General features: G+C 54.3%; 1 protein-coding gene across 1 annotated transcript in view; it reads left to right on the top strand.

The window, feature by feature from the left end:
- The window catches only part of TMEM123 (transmembrane protein 123), a 48,531-nt gene extending 41,796 nt beyond the window's left edge, over positions 1-6,735 (top strand). The window contains 3 exon segments of the mRNA XM_047691077.1: positions 2,248-2,514; positions 3,467-3,620; positions 5,023-6,735. Coding sequence (XP_047547033.1) covers positions 2,248-2,514; positions 3,467-3,620; positions 5,023-5,047 — 446 coding nt within the window. The 3' untranslated portion in view covers positions 5,048-6,735.
- The last annotated feature ends 9,575 nt before the right edge of the window (positions 6,736-16,310 follow it).

The raw sequence follows: 16,310 nt of genomic DNA, 5'->3' as shown, positions 1-16,310 counted from the left end.
TGGGTTAAGCTTTTGACTCTTGATTTCAGCTCAGGTCAAGATCTCAGGGTCCTGGGATCGAGTCCTGTGACAGGCTACACACGGAGCAGGACGTCTGCTTGGGATTCTCTCCCTCCTTCCCCCCCCTTCCCACTCCCCCCTACATTGGCATCTCTCTCTCTCTCTCAACAGTATGCATTAATTTTTATTAAATAATACAACGAAGAGGTCCAAAAAATGGGAAACAGACATTTGATGAGAAGGGAAATGAAAGTGGAACAACGCAAGTGCGCTGTTCAGAGCCTGGACCGCGCGCTCCTAGCATCGTCTGTGCGTGTGCAGGCCGGGGGTGCCGAGAGTGCGTCCTGTACCACACGCGGTGAGAAGCGCCAGGAGGAGAGGCTCGGCCGCTTTTGAGCAGCAGGAGACGGAAATGACCGTTCTTACTGATGCCCTTGTGACTGTGATCCGTGCCCTTTTTGTCATTAGCGGGGGCGCGGACTACCTGGGGGAGAGTGTATGCAAACAGCAGCACAGGCACGGCCTCGGGCAAGAGCAGGGGTGCGGGGCTCCAAGCCCCGCTCAGCTGTGTCCCACGCGGCACTGGGACAGACAGACCATCCCGGGTACCTGATACCTTATTTAAACACCTTAGTTATGTTTCTGTGTTAATGGATACAGCTGGTCTCCCTTTTGGAATTTTAATTTTGGACGTAGGAATCGAGCAGCCTCAGACACGGTACAGCGCTGGCCGCACCACGCCTCGCTCTGTGCCTGCTGACGCTCCCTGCACCTGCCTCCCCTACCTGCAGTGCGTGGGGCCTCCCGGGAGGGACGGGCGGGCACTCGTACCCCAGGCGAGCGTGTCGCTTCCGTGGGCCTGAGCGCTGACCGCGGCGGGAGTTTCCCGATCGGTTCACGCGGCCACACGTCGTGACGTGGTTTAGTACCCAACTTGCCTGCCTCTTTTCTCAATGTATGGGAAGCTGAGCTTGTCTCTCCAACGCACTCGGGTTCTCCTTATTTGGGTAAACCTACCGCAGCTCCTGCTTCTATCCCCGTGCCTCTGTCCGGTATCTCTGAAGAACGTCTCCCTGCAGAGAGCGGGGGCCTGTCTGCGCGCGCACGCGTGTGTGTGTGTGTGTGCTCGTGCGCTGCATCCAAAAGCAGCCATGTCGTTTCACTGTGCAGAGATCGTCCTGAAGATGCCGTGTCCACACCACATGGCTTCCGTGTTGTCCCACCGCACCGGCGCGCACGTGTGAAAAGCGGGGAGGTTGCCGACATGAAGCGTAGTCTCTCTAGAGCGCGCATTCAGAGTTCAGGTTCTGTCATTTGTGTCCTCTCCGTGCGATAACTACAGTACAGAAGCATTCTTTTGGCCTTTGTAAAAAGCTAGATAATACTCTGTGGATGACACCACACAGTAGGGACCCAAAGCTAAGAAAACGTACTAGAAATCTGAAAAGTAAAAGCGGAGACAAATAAGCCACCCGCACAGCCCAAGTCCAGGGCCGGAAGCGCCTGTGGCTGCGACGCGGAGGCCGTGACGCTCCGGGGAAGGTTCCGTGCGGAACGAGCTGGCTTTCGGGCACGGCCTCGCTCCAACGTACACACAGGGCCAGGAGGAAGCCGTTTTCCAAATGGGAAACGAGGAGTTTTCTTAGGTATTCCGGGGAGTAGTGACAGGCCCTTTTCATGAAAACCCGCACGTCAGGTGTGAGCACAGGCACTGGTTCAGGTGTTCAGAGTCGTGAAGCTTCCAGAGGCTGAGGGAGAAGATCTCCAAGCTGCTGCACTGGCCACCAGCAGGTGACGTCCCGGCGCACGGCGCGAAGTAGCCCTGACCTTCCCCGCCACAGCCCGTGCAGGGGCTTAACACGCAGCTCACGCTCGCTCGCCCGAAGCGCCAGGGAAGGAGGTGGTGCAGAATCCGCGCCATGAACACCCTTCCATCCGTCCGTCCGCTTGCCTGCTACTTGTGGCAGGACGGCGGGAAGAGGTTCTGACAGATGGTTACAACACGGTCCTTATCTTGTAGGAACGCAGTCCTCTGTATTATTAACTGTCTCTGAGCTCCCAGCTTCGTGGCAGCGCAGGCTGGGACCCCGCAGGGTCCCTTCCCACCTGCGACACTGGGCCGTTGCACCTGCTGGCTTTGGGGAGGTGGGGGGACTCGGTGTCTCTGTGCAGCTGGGTCCTCCACGACATGGGTCCTGATTCCCTGAGCCTCTGCACCACAGCTAACATCTCACCGTCGTCTTGCAGAAAATGTCACCACTGTGACCTCCAACCACACAAGCCAGCCCACCAGTACCACAAGACCATCGACGACGCCACGGTCTTCAGTCGCCAAGACAGAGGCAGTCACAGCCTTGACATCCACAGCAACAGCTCGAATCACCACACCTGTGGACTCCACCAACAGGACTCACACCGGCTCAGTTTCCCAGAACACAACCCAGACGACGCCGGCCTCAGTGACCACCCCAGCCCACAACAGTTCGGTCACGTCCATTTCTTCCTCCGTGACGTGTACGTATCAAAGCGCCCCCATGTCTGCTGAGCGTGGCGGTCCCGTGCCACGTTCCTGTCATCCACGCTCCTGCGAAGAGCAAGTGCGGACAGGGCTGTCCTGTTGTAGACGTTGGTGGCTTCAGTCCTGCTGGGCCCATCCCCATGGATGAGGAGTTTCCGACTTCACCAGGCTGCATGACGAACGGTGGGGGGACACATCCTAGCAGGGAACAGTCATGTGATTTGAAAACGTGTCCTGTCTGGCCCTCCGTGTCCCTCGATACAGAGCAGAAGCAGGTAGCAGCGGCGCCAGGCTCTACGGCCCCGCCAGTTCCCGTGCTTCCAGCTCAGCTCCGCCGTCGGGCCCTCCAGGTCATCCCGGGGCAGGCCCTGCAGTCAGCTGGCACTGTTCATGCTTTGCGTTTGTCTCAAACGCCTGGGAAACCATGAATTCAGAACCTAAACCTTGACCTTCACGGACGCAGAGTGTGGCATTTACCAGCACATGCCTTGGGCTTTCTGGCCTCCATTCCGCAGCGTTCTTGCTAGTCTACATTCTCAAGTCAGCTGCTCCGTCTCAAGGGCCTGTGATGTGATAAAGCCGAAATAGTTAAGTCCCCAGTTTATGCAGGAGAAGTTCTGGTCAGAACCACGGAGGCTGGATCCAGCCACAGGATCACCGCTGTGGAGCCCGTGGTTTAGGCAGACTCTTACGGGCACCAATAAGGAACCCAGTTCCCCACCTGGGACTGCCTCAGGGGCTGTGGTGGAAGGTGGGGGTCCAGGAGCACAAAAACCCTCAGATGCAGGGATGGGCGGGGCCGGGGGAGATGCTGTACCCGCTGGAGGCACCCGGAGCCCAGCCGGCACCCAGCGCAAAGCAGGCTTTCGGCTTTTCTTAGAAGTTCACGATGGCAGTTTAACAATGTTGTTTAAAGGCTCCTAACGCCTGTCTTTTGTTTTCTTCCAGTCACACCAACTGTGAATTCCACCGGAAACCCAGGATCAAAGTTCGACATTGGCAGCTTCCTGGGCGGTATTGTGTTGACGCTGGGAGTCCTGTCGCTTCTCTATGTCGGGTGCAGGACGTACTATTCGAGACGAGGCATTCGCTACAGAACCATGTGAGTCTTGGCCAGAACATGTTTCTCTGTTTCCTTAAATACCACGGCCAAATGCCAGAGAAGGGCCCCGGGGCTAGCAGTCACGTTCCGAGTAATCCTGTGCCCAAAGGGCATTGGCGACTTGCATGTACAAATGGACACCCGTGCCCACGCCAGGGAAGAGGTAGTCACGCCCCTCGCCCCTTGGGCCCGGAGGCGTCGGACCGGCTGTGCTGAGCACGTCTGCTCGTCCGCGGCACGGAGACGCGGCCCCACTAGAAACAGGGTTTGAAAGAAATCCTAACTGTCGTTCTCTCCGGTAACTCAGTATAGCGAGTGAGCAGATGTCACCTGACCAGCAAGGCCCCCTCGGGGGACGGCACGTGCCCCTTCCGTAGGCCTGGAGCTGTGAGGGGGGTCACCTCTTCGCTACTCTAGTTCTCAGAAGTCCTTTCTGGGCTGATTCTTACTGGGGTGCAGCAACTGATTGTTAGCACAGACCTCCGAGGACACACAGGCGGAGGACGCTGCGCTTCTGCTGGGTGTGGAACTGACGGGACGAAGACAGACAGTGGGTCACCTGACACCAGGTGCCCTGGAGACGCGGCACGCATCTTGAGTTCCCAGGACCGAGGAGAGTAAGAAAGGGCCTCCCAGGTTGACCACTGAACCAAGAGACACGAGGCTTTGGCAAACTCGGTGCATTTTGCCTGCACAGCTGGAAGAAACAGACTGGACTGAGCGTGTTGGATACCTCTGTGTTTCCAGAGGAATTGATCTCATGCTCTTGATGAATTTCCCTAGTTAGAACAAGGTACATTCTGAGTAAATCCAGGGCCACTCGTGTTTTCCAGCACTGCTGTTTATTGATGGAGGGGAGGCTACAGAGCGCTGAACCAGGTCCCTTCAGCTTCTCTGCGCTCCAGTCCTGCCCGGGGTGGCCCCTGCGGCACCCTGTGCTCTCCACACACTCTGCCCTGCAGGCCCCGGGAAGAACGCGGACGGGGCAGACACGCTGCTCTGAAGTTCGGGGGCGCGCTAGTCTGCGGGGTGCAACGGCAGGAGCGGCTCCGAAGCTGGGAGGTTCTCATGCACTGCGGTGTGGTCTGTCCGGGGCAGAAGCCGGTGGTGCTGGGCCCGCGGAGAGCAGCGCTCACCTGTGTGCAGCCGGGCCCTCTGCCAGCTGCCTGCAGGAGATACGGGGGTCGCTCGCACCGCACCTCCCACGGAGCAAATGTTCAAGGGCTCGTGGGTGCTCGGCTGGGGAGGGCAGAGCAGAGGCCCAGAGGAAGTGTGCCGGATCCTCCGGCATGTGGTGGGCGCGATGCGTCAGCAAGGTTTCTGTAAAGGCCAGTGTTGATCCCAGAGCTTGAAATTATTAATCTGAAAATACAAAACAGTTTCAACTTCTCATGTCTTACAGTGACGAACATGACGCCATCATTTAAGGAAATGTAAGGAGCCATGGAAAGAAGATTGGGAACAGCCCTCCCACTTGTGAGGACGGCCATGCACCTGCTGTACAACCTATCGCGAAAAGGGTTTGGGTTTCTACATGTGTGTCTGGAACAGGCAGTTAATGTTGACAAACAGAGACAAGTCCTCCCCTGCAGCGTAGCCGTGGTCACCCTGGGGCATGACTAACGACCTCCTCCCCATTCGGACTTTGGGAGGTTCACACCGACGCCACGGAGCAGAAAGCAGAGGAAGCTGCAGCTTTTCCAGCTCAGTACTCGGGTTTAGAAACCAACGGCACTGCCCCCACTCAAAACTAGACCCATTGACAGGCCGCGGCCCCGCCGGGGAGCCTGTTCCTCCTGCGGCCTCCTCCGCGCTCTGGGTGGTTGGTGTAGGTCAGGGGAAATGCAGTGCTGACCGAGGGTTTAAAGCTGCTGTGACAACAGTGTCCCTGCTGGAAACGGCAGGGCTGCTCTCTGTAGCTGGACCCCGTGACGCAGTGGGATTCCCCCCCCCCCACCAGCTCACGACACCCCTTCTGCCAGGGCTCACGGCTGCGTTCCCACCCCCGGGAGGGCACCCCTCCCCTACAGCAGGACGATGCTGCATTCTTGTGCACTGCTGATTTTACTCCGATTTGGGGAAATTAGTATACTAAAAAAACCTTTGTACTGGGATTAGAGTCTTCAGTTTTTAAAAACAGAAACTTACGAGTCTTAAGGCCCCTCAGCTCCCATGGAGGGCACCCGGCTGGGTTGTTGACAGCAGTGTCCGTCCATGGAGGTCTAAGGGTTCGGCTTTATGGTTTAAATTACAGCAGCCAAAACTCAGGGTCAAGTTTGGCAAAAAAAAAAGGTATGTAGTCCTACTAAATGACCACCAGGCTAGGCTGGACTCACTAAAATGGCATTTCTTTGCTAATTCAGAAATAGCTCAGATGTCCAAATGATCCTGCGTCTACACCGAACGGGGCTTAAATGTAACTTGTGACCAGCTTTTGGCTTTCAAAGAATGCCATGAATTTCATATAAAAGCGCCATTTCTACTCTGCATCATGGCCCACAGACAGGAGGGACAGGGTGGGTCTGCGAGGCACGCGCTGTGGCGGGAAGCCACGGAAGCACGGGGCGGCCCCGGCTGCAGAGAGGGGACTGTGAAATCCACTCACGCCCCGAGTACATGCTTCCATCTGGAGTCCCACGAGGGCCTTTCCAGTCGTCCTTCTGTTTCCTACGTGCTTCCCGCTTCAGGGGTTGGGGTCTGTCAGAAGAACCTGGAAGCTGGGCCTGACTCTGTTAGAAGAAATGCCATTAAATGCCTTTCCAGCTGCCTTTGGGTCTAAAAACCGTCTTCGCTGTCGGGAAGCTGGAGCACGGCCCCCACGCCCTAAGCCTAAATTCCTGTCCTCGGTGTGTTTGCTTCAGCAGGTGCGCACTTCTGTTTGCTTCCTTGAGAATGTATCCACTTGAAGAGCTGGTAGAATCCAAACTAGGACTTTAGGTAATTCAAAAAATGAGCATTTCCCCCCCAGATAAGAGTTGGCAATATATTAGTGAGACTTTTCTATTTTTCAGGAGACTTAAAGCAGATTCCTTTTCTCTTTTTATTATAATAACCAACTTTTGGTATTTCACTGTTACTGAGATCTATTTTTAGAATAAAATTTTTTCATTTAAGAGCTTTTTTTGTGTGGTTTTACTTCATTTCCTCAAACTTCAGAGAAATGAAAAGCCCCAAGAGGCATATACTGTAGGGGGGTCCAGCGACACAGAAGTGTCAACAGGCTCCCCTGGGAGCAGCAGAAATTGTGTCAGGGTCACCCCAGACTTCCAGGACAGCAACGTTTGACAAGCCGCGCTCAGGATGCGCTGTTCACGCCCCTTCCCGCTTCTGCTGGGAAGAATCAGAAAACCGGGTACGTTCCTGTGAGAAACCTCCATCAGCGACACATCCCTCAACGTACAGACCCGCACACAGGACGGAGGGTGGCCTTGACCGCTAGGGACCGGAGACCAAAGTAGGGCTTGAGGGAAGCAGCACCTGGCCTGGAGAGGGCAGAGGATGTCCCTGCAGAAGCAGGGCGGCGGAGGGGCGGACTCCCCCAGGACCCACCGCAGCTCTGCCTCGTTCCCAGCCTCGCGAGAACCAGACCTGTGCCGGAGCCTGGTCCTTCCCTGCCCAGACAAGGGGGGCCGAGCTGGTCTGGCGGCCACAGCCCGGCCACAGCTGAGACGAGCTCTGCCGAGACCAAGTCCACGAGAAACAGATTCAACAGACCAGTGAGGAGTAAAAGTACTTTTTGAAAAAGTACTCTCTAGGCTCAGCATGGGGCTTGAACTCATGACGTCCTGAGATCAGGAGTCACAGGCTCTACTGACACAGACAGCGGGGGCCTCACCCACCCGAAACTCATTTTAAAAAGCCAGCATCAGGGGCGCCTGGGTGGCTCAGTGGGTTAAGCCTCTGCCTTCAGCTCAGGTCATGATCTCAGGGTCCTGGGATCGAGTCCCGCATCGGGCTCTCTGCTCAGCGGGGAGCCTGCTTCCCTTTCTCTCTGCCTGCCTCTCCGTCTACTTGTGATCTCTCTCTCTGTCAAATAAATAAATAAATAAATAAAATCTTTAAAAAAAAAAAAAAGAAAAAAAGAAAAAGCCAGCATCAGGGGGTGCCTGGGTGGCTCAGTGGGTTAAACCTCTGCCCTTGGCCCAGGTCATGATCTCAGGGTCCCGGGATCAAGCCCCGCATCGGGCTCTCTGCTCTGGGGGGAACCTGCTCCCCCCCCCCCGCCTGCCTCTCTGCCTACTTGTGATCTCTGTCAAATAAATAAATAAAATCTTTAAAAAAAAAAAAAAGCCAACATTACCATAATACCAAAGCCAGAAAAGGAGAAACCAGAGGGGCGCCTGGGTGGCTCAGTGGGTTAAGCCTCTGCCTTTGGCTCAGGTCGTGATCCCAGAGTCCTGGGATAGAGTCCCCGCATCGGGCTCTCTGCTCAGCAGGGAGCCTGCTTTCCTCTCTCTCTCTCTGCCTACTTGTGATCTGTCAAATAAAATCTTGGGGAAAAAAAAAAAGGAGAAACCAGAAAACTTGAAAGTAAATCCCGTAAATATAAATGCCAGAATTTGTTCCTACTGACAGAAGCCAGCCCATGCACAGGCTCACTTACCAGACTCCTCGGGGATCCGTCCCTGGGATGCAGGGATGGTCTGGCACGCGAAAATGAATCCATGGGATACATAGCAGTAACGGACTGCAATCATTCCGTCCTGGTTCTTGGAGACACAAAAGCATCTGACAAAATTCAACATATGTTCATGATAAAACCTTAGGGAAGCAGTGTCCTTCCACAGAGTGACGTCCCCGTAGGACAGGCCTCCAGCGGCCCTCAGAATCTACAGGTCAAGGTCCGGAGGGAGGTGGAGTGACCATGACCACACACCAGAAGTCCAGGCATGGCAGTTTCTCTTGGCACACAACATGTTTCATAAACAGAAAATCCCAAAGACTCCACCAAAACCTGGTAAAGCGGATGCATAAACTCAATGAAGTTACAGGGCACAAAATCAACATTCCAAGAACAGCGACATTTCTACACACAGACAACAAAGTATCTGAAAGATAAAGATCCCATTTACAACAGCATCAGAAACAAAATACTCAGGGTTACATGTCAATGTTGAAGAGCTCTACCCTGAAAACCACCAGACACTGATGAGAGATGCCGAAATTATTAACGAGAGCGAAGGCATCCTGTGTTCATGGACTGGTCTGTTTACACTAACAAAGCCCATAATGTGTCGTCATCTGAAAGCTGGTACCCATCCTACCTTTCCAACCTTGTTTCCCATTACTCACCTTCACTTTCCAAAAAGGCTTCACGCATTTGTCTGTCTTCATATTTCCCCCTCTGCCTGGAAACTGCTTACCAACAGCTCTGTTCTCCAGCTCTGCACACACTAGTCTCACTTCATCCCCAATGCCCACCTGCACACACCCGCATCAACAGAACAGAGAGCCCGGAAATGGACCCTCAGCTCTACGGTCAACTAATTTTCTACAAACAAGGAAAGAATGTCCAATGGAAAAAAAGATGGTCTCTTCAACAAATGGTGGTGGGAACACGGGACAGCCACAGGCAGAAGAATGAAACTAGACCATTTCCTTACACCACACACAAGAATAGACTCAAAATGAATGAAAGACCTCAGTGTGAGAAAGGAATCCATCACGGTCCTAGAGAACACAGGCAGCAACCTCTTCGACCTCAGCCGCAGCAACTTCTTCCTAGAAACATCGCCAAAGACAAGGGAAGCAAGGGCAAAAATGAACTATCGGGACTTCATCGAGGTAGAAAGTTTCTGCACAGCAAAGGAAACAGTCAACAAAACCAAAAGACAACTGACAGAATGGGAGAAGATACTCTCAAATGACATATCAGATAAAGGGCTAGTATCCAAAATCCGTAAAGATCTTACAAAACTCAACTCCCCCCAAAATGAATAATCCAATTAAAAAATGGGCAGAGGACGTGAACAGACATTTCTGCAAAGAGGACATCCAGACGGCCAACAGACACATGAAAAAGTGCTCCACATCACTGGGCATCAGGGAAATACCAATCAAAACCACAATGAGATATCACATCACACCAGTCAGGATGGCTAAAATGAACAAGTCAGGAAATGACAGATGCTGGCGAGGATGCGGAGAAAGGGGAACCTCCTACACTGTTGGTGGGAATGCAAGCTGGTGCAGCCACTCTGGAAAACAGCATGGAGGTTCCTCAAGAAGTTGAAAATAGAGCTACCCTACGACCCAGCAATTGCACTATTGGACATTTACCTGAAGAACATAAAAATACTAACTCAAAAGTGTGCACCCCAGAGTTTACAGCAGCATTATCAACAAAACCTAAATCACGGAGAGCGCCCAAATGTCCATCGACAGATAAGCGGGTAGAGAAGCGGTCTGTATGCACACGGTGGAGTATCCGCCATCAAAAAGCATGAGCTCGGGACGCCTGGGTGGCTCAGTTGGTTAAGCTGCTGCCTTCGGCTCAGGTCATGATCCCAGCGTCCTGGGATCGAGTCCCACATCAGGCCCCTTGTTCTGTGGGGAGCCTGCTTCTCCCTCTGCCTCTGCCTGCCACTCTGTTTGCCTGTGCTCGCTCTCTCTCTCTCTCTCTCTCTCTGACAAATAAATAAATAAAATATAAAAAAAAAAAAAAAAAAAAAAAAAAAAAAAGCATGAGCTCCCGCAGCCGGCCGGCCAGAGCTGGAGAGTCTATCCCAGGCAAAGTCAAGTCAGAGAAAGACAAGTACCGTATGATTTCACTCATGTGTAATTTAGGAAACAAAACACACGAGCAAAGGAAAAAAGAAAAGAAACCAAGAGGCAAACCAAGAAACTGACTGACCTACAGAGAACACGCTGACGGTCACCAGAGGGGACGTGGGCCGGGGTGGAGACAGAGGAGGGCGCCTGTCGTGCTGAGCCCCGGGACGTGTCTGGAAGAACGGAGTCCCGGTCCTGTCCGCCAGAAGCTGATACTACATCGTGTTAACTAATGAATTAAAAACAAAATGACTGACTCCTCCCTTCCCTAACGTGAAGTGAAGAACTCCCCACAGCTCTGAACGGGAAGCTCGCCGCTGTCTGGACTGGCATCTGCCCGCAGAGCCTGAGCACCCCACGCCGGCGCTCGGGGGCTTTCGCTCAGGAGCTGCTCCCCATGCAACAACGCGTATTCCTGGCACCGCTGTCCCCTGCAAACCCGTCACTCCTCTCCATGCCTGCCCTCGTGCCTTCTCCCCTTTAATCTCTGTACAACACACCCCAATCCCTCCGCAGCAGGCTAGAGCACGGGTGACCCCAGCAATCACGACGCCTGCAAACGGAAGAGCGCCGTGGAGAGCTAGAATTCTGCTGGGGACACGGCCGTACACGTGGTCACGCCAAGTGTCATACAGGTTCCATGCCCAGTGAGGACAGAGAAGGCTTTAGTCTCTGTGGAACTGTGCAACTGCTGTCATGAGTTTTCAGAGAAAAACCCTCAGGTATTTACCTACGGACTTGGAAATGCAGAGCTCCGAGGCCTACTGTCCAGGCACAGAGTATGTGGAGCGTGTGTACACACACACATGCGCACACACACACAACGCGTGGTCAGCTAGTGGGGTCCCCACTGGAGAGACTGCAGGTCCTGGCGGGGAACCAACCCCGATGCAGTCTCCGCGTCGATCCAGACTCTACCTTTAAGACACGACAGCAGCCCCGCCAGAGGGGCCGCGCAATGGCCCCGGTGATGCGGCTGGGGGACAGGACTGCTGCCCCTGCCCTGAGTGGAGCCTGCTGAGGGAGCAGGTCCCACGTGCAGACCCACGTGCGACCCCGCTTACCCTCCTGACCCACAGGAAGGGCAGACACAGGCCCTCAGAGAAAAGCTGAGGGCAGAGGGAGAAAGGGCCCGCCAGGCCTTCTGACTCCAGGGAAGCCCCGGCCCTGCTCCCCTCACACCGAGCAGCACCGCCACGCGGCTGGCAAGATGCGACCACGACCGGGTCATGGGATAAAAGCTCTGAGGACTCTCAGCTTGAGACCTGGCGGGCACCATCGCCACCAGGAAGACGCCAGGCCCCTACACAAGTATCAACGGCCGTGGTTCTCCCGCTTCGGCGGAGCCAATCGCTCGGCTCCGCCCACCAGGCAGACCGTGCGGGCGCCGCGGGCGCGTGCGGCCCAGTGGGCCGCCCGGATGGTACCCGAGCTGGACTGATAAGGAATGAAGTCCTCACACAGACAAGAAAATGTCACCTTCATCACCGAAAAAGACTGGACGACAACAGAGGTGGAAGCCTCCGCACGCCAGACCCCAGGAGACTTTTATCCTTGGTGACGGAAATACGGACAACCCGAGGCGGCCAACGCCACAGAAATGCGGCGCGGCCGGCAGCCCCCGCGCTCCCACACACAGAAGGGGCAAGACGGGCGCAACTCCCCAAGTCCCCTCCCGGCAGCACCGAGACCGCGGACGGCTGCACCAAGCCGACTCCCCCACGAAGGACCGCGGGAGGACAGCCCGCCCCACCCCGCCCGGCCCCGGGCCAGTCCTTCCGGGACGGACGTGTGAATTCACGTTACCATTCACGGACACTCGGGGCTCTGACGACTCGCACGTGTCCCTGCCACCGTCGCTGACGTGCGAAGACCGCTCCATCACGGCCGACGCCGGCCGGGTCTGCGTGCGGAGGTCACGGCCGCCCCGCCCGGACTCTGTAAAAAGCAAACACCGTCCCCGGCGTGGCAGAGGACGAAGACGCCGTCAAACTCCTTCATCAAACTGACCCCAGCGCTCTGGCTGCAGCGTTACGGGCCGGAAAGGGAAGCGCATGGAAGCGTCTCCCTCCACACCGACCTCCGGCCGTGGAGAAGCGGCGGCCGGACGCAGGGCGGGCGCACAGCACGTGCACTTAGACGGGGGCGGACACGCACAGGCAGACACAACCAGCCGTCCGCTTCTGGAAGCGTGAGCAGCACGGACCGTGGCTGCCGCTGCTGGTGAAAACCGCGGTCCGACGCGAACACGGACACCTCACGGAGCTGCCCTGACCACGGCGACCCCAGACGGGACTTTTGGGAACGAGCAACGAAGCGTGTCAGCAGCAGAGACGGCTGCACGACTCAGCCGAGGGCTATTTTCCAATGACTAAAGCATCATGGTTCACACTTACACGCGGGTTAAAGACCCATCCAGAGTGCAGTGTTCCCCAAGGGGTCTTAATGCATTTCACCCTTAAACAACACCGGTTTGATTGTCGTGGGTCCACTTAGAATGCAGATTCTTTTTCAATGATTACATAAACGTGTAGTATCGATACAATACTGTAACTGTGTTTTATGAGTTATTTTAAGATTGATTTTATTTATGTGACAGAGAGTGAGAGCAGGAACAGAAGCAAGGGGGTGGCAGAGGGAGAAGCAGACTCCCCGCTGAGCAGGGAGTCCCATGCGGGGCTCCATCCCAGAACCCTGGGACCATGACCTGAGCCAAAGGCAGAGGCTTAATGACTGTGCCGCCCACGCGCCCCTCCTTATGGTTTTTTAATTGATTCTTTCTTGCTCTAGTATGACTTAAGAATACAGCATGTAACACACAGAACATACACAACGTATGTATTAACTGTCTATGAGTAAGGCTCCAGCCGATAGTGGACTCTTAGTAGTAAAATTTTGGGGAAGTCAGTAATTACACACAGATTTTCACCCATGCTAGGGGACCGGTGCCCAGAACCCTCGTGTTGTCTGAGGGTCAGCGGCGTAAGGGAAAACAAAAGCTCATCGAGCAGTGAAAGGCTCGGTGGTTGCTAGGGTTGGTGGGCACGAAGGATGAACAGGAGGCACAATTTTTAAACTTAAATACTTTAAGACCACTGATAAAACTTTACATTCCACACGCCAAATACCTTTCAAAAGTTTTGGGGGTAACATCAAAAAGAATATCCACAATGACTGGAAAATTCTCCTTCCTTTTGTGAATACATCCTCTGAGATGCTGACTTTTCTTCATAAACCACAACAAAAGCCAACACGTTACAGAGGATTAGAAGCAGAAGCAGACACAACAGTCCAGGCGTCTTCCACCAGGCCAGACATCAGAGCTTTAACCAGAATGTAAGCGATGCCATTCTCGCGAACTTTAAACAGTGATTTTTCTCGGGAAGTGCTACGTTACCAGGTATGTGCACTGCTGTTTCAAAAGGAATACTGATCTCATTTTCAAACGAAGCATGAAATACTGTAGAGATGCGCTGTGATCTCACGGGGCAGCTAGCGCAGGCAGACACAAGCTGCGTGAACACGAGCTCCTTGGGGCCCTCAGAACATCTGGGGCCGTAAAGGGATTCGGAGACCAAGATGTTTGGAACCCCCTCCTCTGCATCAGGTTTCCTTCATATAGAACGCTTCCAGAAAACAATGTCCGTCTGTCTTCAAAGCTGACAGCCGGCTGTCCTCGGACTTACAGGACAACAGCCCACAAGGGAGGGCCGGCGGGGCCGGGAGCGCCCTGCTCGGCTCTGGCACGTGGCTCTCTCTAGCCAGAGTGTGGGACACAGCAGGGCGCCGGCCGGGGACCTGGCAGAGGACTGACTACAATTTCCTCCACTTACATAAAGTGTAAGGTAAAGAAGAACCATGTATTAGTTTTCAAACGGAAGTAAAATGACCGGAAGGTGCAGTTGGACAGGAGACGCAGACTTAGCTGGGCCTCCCTCCCATCCGGCCCCACAGCCAGCCCCAAACGCACTCCCCCGGTGCAGCCGAAGCGGGCAGAGAACCTCGCGCTCCCGCCAACCGCACGCGGCCTCCTACTGACCAGAAGCCTTCCCGGCGACTTACCACGCAACTTCACGTCGTCCACGCTGTATTGCTACCATAGTGCTTCTCTTCCTTTTTTTGGTATTTCTAGACTACAATTGGCGAGTTATTTCAAATTGTCACGAATCTCAAAAAACCGTCCAGTAAACCCTGAAAACCTGCTTGCGGCCCACACAGTCACGCCTGTGCTGCTCGGGGCTCGACCGCAGCCAGACCGCAGCCGCGTGAGCCACGTCACGGAGCCCACAGCTGCGTGTACCAGACGCGGCTGACACGCGTGCTCGGGCTTCAGGGACAGAAGATACAGTCAATACGTGGAACGGAGCATCTGACGTTGGCCTCTTGGTCCGACACAAGTACCTGCTACGACAGCCGCTCCACGTGAGGAGCGACAGAGACCAGAACCCCGCTGCAGGCTCACAGGACTCGGCAAGGGGACGAAATACGACATCACCGCTTACCTCTATTTCATGCCGCATTTTCACCGAATGCAAAAACCTAGAAGTTCTTACACATTATGAAAACCGACTATCTAAACTTTCAAATAAACGATATTTAGATAATTCGAGTTCTTATGCTGGAGGAGAGCCCATGCAATTTTTAAAAACATCAATACAGCTTCCTAGGACAGTCTGTCCACAAAGCACAGGCTAGCGGGCCAGGTGGACCCACGTCCGAATTTCACTTCGTAGCTGCTGAAGGGACATGAGCTACTGTGCTTAAAGCCGCCAGCACCTGGTACTGTCAGGCCCACCCAACTCAGCACCAGACTGACTCGAGCAACGGAAATTTCTTTTCTCACCATGACTGGTGGCCAGGAGTCTGGAGATCCAGATGCTGGGAGGCACGGTTTCTTCCGAGGTGCTCCCACGGTTTGCTGACCGCTGCCCAGCCGTCTCCACGGGCTCCTCCCTCTGGGTGTGTCTGCGACCTGAGCTCTTCTTAGGAAGGCACCAGTCCTCTTACATTTGGGCTCAGAGGACCGCATTTTGCCTCAGTTACTTTTAAAGGCCCGATCTAGAAAGGCAGTCATACTCCGAGGTACTAAGGAGATCAGGACTTCAGCATATGGACTTGGGGGGTACAATTCATCCCATAACCACAGTGGATCCTCATTCGAGCAAAAAGGAAAGAAGACAAGTTTCTAAAATGATTTCATTCCCTCTTTAAATTCCTTCCCTAGAGCGGGGAGAAGCCTCTCACCAGCACGAGGCCGTGGAGATGCGAGACGAGAGCCTGAAGGGTGGGGAGACTCCCAGTCCCCCCAGGGTGGCCTGTGCGGAAGGCACCTAAGGGAGCTACAGGACAAGAGGACACATGGCGTGTTCGCGGTCTGCTCCTTCCCCAGGCCTCAGCGGTCCGCTGCAGACCCAGGTCTGGGAAAACACGGGGATGCCTGGGCCCAAGGAGGAGACAAGGGCCCCTGCCTGTGTCCTCCTCTCCCCTCCAGCATCTACGCAACAAAGCCATCACACAACTTCTTTCAAATCCCAATGCAGATAGGCCTCATTTTACTTCATTTTTAACATGGATTTTAGTTATAATACACAAAGCAATTAGACAGATACCGTCCTCCTAAAAGAATTTCAAAAATCACATTATTTAAGAACACTTTTTAAAAGATTTTATTTACTTGAGAGAGAGCAAGAGAACGAGGGAAGGGTCAAAGGGAGAGGGAGAAGCAGGCTCCCCACTGAACAGGAAGCCTGATGCGGGGCTTGGCCCCAGAACCCCAATCATGACCTGAGCCAAACGCAGATACTTCACTGACTGAGCCCCCTAGGTGCCCCTAAGAACACTTCTTAGTAATTTGGTTTATGAATTCCACTTTTAACAGCTAATATCTGAGTGCTTACAATGGGACAGATACTACTGTAC

This window comes from Lutra lutra, chromosome 10, assembly GCF_902655055.1.
Source record: "Lutra lutra chromosome 10, mLutLut1.2, whole genome shotgun sequence".
In the NCBI taxonomy this organism is placed as follows: domain Eukaryota; kingdom Metazoa; phylum Chordata; class Mammalia; order Carnivora; family Mustelidae; genus Lutra; species Lutra lutra.
Note: the sequence above shows the minus strand (reverse complement) of the source record. Positions and strands in the feature narration are given on the sequence as shown.